The sequence below is a fragment of the Phalaenopsis equestris genome, unplaced genomic scaffold (genome assembly GCF_001263595.1).
Source record: "Phalaenopsis equestris unplaced genomic scaffold, ASM126359v1 Scaffold228583, whole genome shotgun sequence".
In the NCBI taxonomy this organism is placed as follows: domain Eukaryota; kingdom Viridiplantae; phylum Streptophyta; class Magnoliopsida; order Asparagales; family Orchidaceae; genus Phalaenopsis; species Phalaenopsis equestris.
The window spans coordinates 1-2,309 of NW_018246558.1; the positions used below are offsets into that span (position 1 = coordinate 1).

The 2,309-nt window shown below is 30.1% G+C and overlaps 1 protein-coding gene across 1 annotated transcript in view; it reads left to right on the forward strand.

The window, feature by feature from the left end:
* Nucleotides 1-2,051: 2,051 nt before the first annotated feature.
* Nucleotides 2,052-2,309, forward strand: part of LOC110037984 (peroxidase 72-like) — a gene marked incomplete at its 5' end in the record, with an annotated part of 2,325 nt that continues 2,067 nt past the window's right edge. The window contains one exon of the mRNA XM_020742737.1: nt 2,052-2,267. Within this exon, the coding sequence (XP_020598396.1) occupies nt 2,052-2,267 (216 nt within the window). The remainder of the gene's footprint in view (nt 2,268-2,309) is intronic.

A 2,309-nucleotide genomic window follows, 5' to 3' on the forward strand; every position in this document is an offset into this window, starting at 1 on the left:
AGGGTTAAAGCAATGCTCAAATACGATGTATGGACAAAGAAAAATTATTACGTGCAACGATCGCACATTTGAACGAAAATCCAGATGTACCACCACGCAAGACACAATATCTTAGTACAAGCTTATCGATGGATGTAAGAGAATAGATCAGTAGATAAAATACATACTAGAAGATAATATCTATAAAAATGAAAAATGTTAAGATAATAGCTACTATAGTTTTCTACTACAAATGTTTAACACATGATAAAATATATACATGAAAATATCAACAAACTTTACATATTTTATCAAAACCATAACTAAAAATAATATATATAGCTACATCCTCATAAATTTTAGCCACACATTCATACAAGAATAACCATAGACATATGACCAAATTTTCTCTAAGTAGTAAGAATATTGTTAAATAGTCCCTCTTAATCACAAATACTTTAGTAAAATAAATTGATAGACACTCTCCCTTAGAAATAATACCGTTGGAAAATCATCTTCAAACACTTTCAAACGCACTTTTTTAAAATCTGAGATAATTATTGCCATCTTCATGTTTGGTCAAATTATATTACAAATATATAACTTAACAAATTCTTAAATATTTGCAAACTGATCCTCTCTTTTGGAAAATTTACATATTTACCACACAATTCTTATGTATTGACATATCTACGCACTCCTAATTAAAGCTTGGCATTTATATTTAAAAAACTTTGTATATGTAAATATTGAAAGTTTATGTAAATATATATGATCATAATGTGGAAAAATTATTCCATACAGACGGCGTATGCAGAGATGCATGCGTCATTCTGTCTCCACCGTTGATCAGAGCTTTCATTCATTTTTTTTGAAAAAAAAAATAGGCCCACCGAAATATAACTTTGGCCTGATCAACAGTGGAGATCGGACGGTGCATGCATCTTTGCATACGCCGCCCGTATGGAATAATTTTTCTCATAACGTGACACTTATGTAATTTCTTCCTTTTCACAGTATATCAAATGAAGTATACCAACTATTTAATTTATTTATTTATTTTAACTATTATTTTCAGCATTAATTAAATTTTATTTTCATTTAAGGTTAATTAGGTGGTTTTATAATTCTAATCTTGTATGGGGCAGTACACCTAATTGCTAGTCCTAATCCTACCAAAGAGATTCCTTATTACCTACCAATACTGACCCAATAACTACCCATAAAATATTCACTAATATTATATTTTTTTATAATTATTTTATGGATTAATATGCTAATTAGATACTCACATCAATTAATCCACTATTAAACCAAATAATTAGTTAAATACAATGATTATATTAGAAAAAGAAAATTAACTTAGAATATTTTTTTATTAGATTGGTCAAAATAATGTTGAATTTGCATTGAAAATTTCAACATTAATAGACTATTATTTAATTTCATTAACATAAACTAGACCATACATTTGGCCTTAATTGGGTTGGAGAAATGTCAATATGTTTTGATTATTTCCATCCTACTATCATTAATGCACTATTTTTTTACTATAACTAGTCTTAATTGGTACGGGATGGAAGAAAAATGTGGAACATAGATGTATAAGTAAGACAAATGACATCCATCAACTCTTCTTCCTCTTCCTCTTATTTTATTAGCTATAGTTTCATCATCATACATCTCTTTCATATAAATGCCATTTAATTATATTATTTTTAAAAAATAATATGCATATTTATGCATCAATGTTTTATTAAGGGTCTCACAGTTGCTGCTACGAAAAATTATTATGAGCCTGAATACATTAAGACATTGTATACAATAATGATGTTCTGCAGTGTTATACAATAATATAGTACGTGAAGTCTGAATGCATCCAGAGTCTGCATCTAATATTCTCTTTTGCTTCTAGAGGCGTCCTATTCCGTTATTTGAAACTCATGCATTATAAATAACCTATTGTCTCCTTAGTCTCCTCATCTATAAGACATCTCCAATCGATATAGTCACCAAGAAATCAAATGAGTCTTTCATTGTTCTTTCCTCCTCCTCCTCTTCTTCTTCTTCTTCTTCTTCATCTCTCTTTTATTCTTCTTCTTCTTTCTTCTTCCGTCTGCTTCGGACAAGCCGGCAATGGCGGAGCAAAGCTTAACGTTAAGTTCTATGAACAATCATGTCCAAAGGTTGAAGAAATAGTTCGGAAAGGCATGGCCGAAGCTGTGTCTCAGAATCCAAGATGGGCTGCTTCAATCCTCAGGCTCCATTTTCATGACTGCTTCGTGAAGGTCACCTCTGCATGCATGATAGTTATTATAATATATATATGT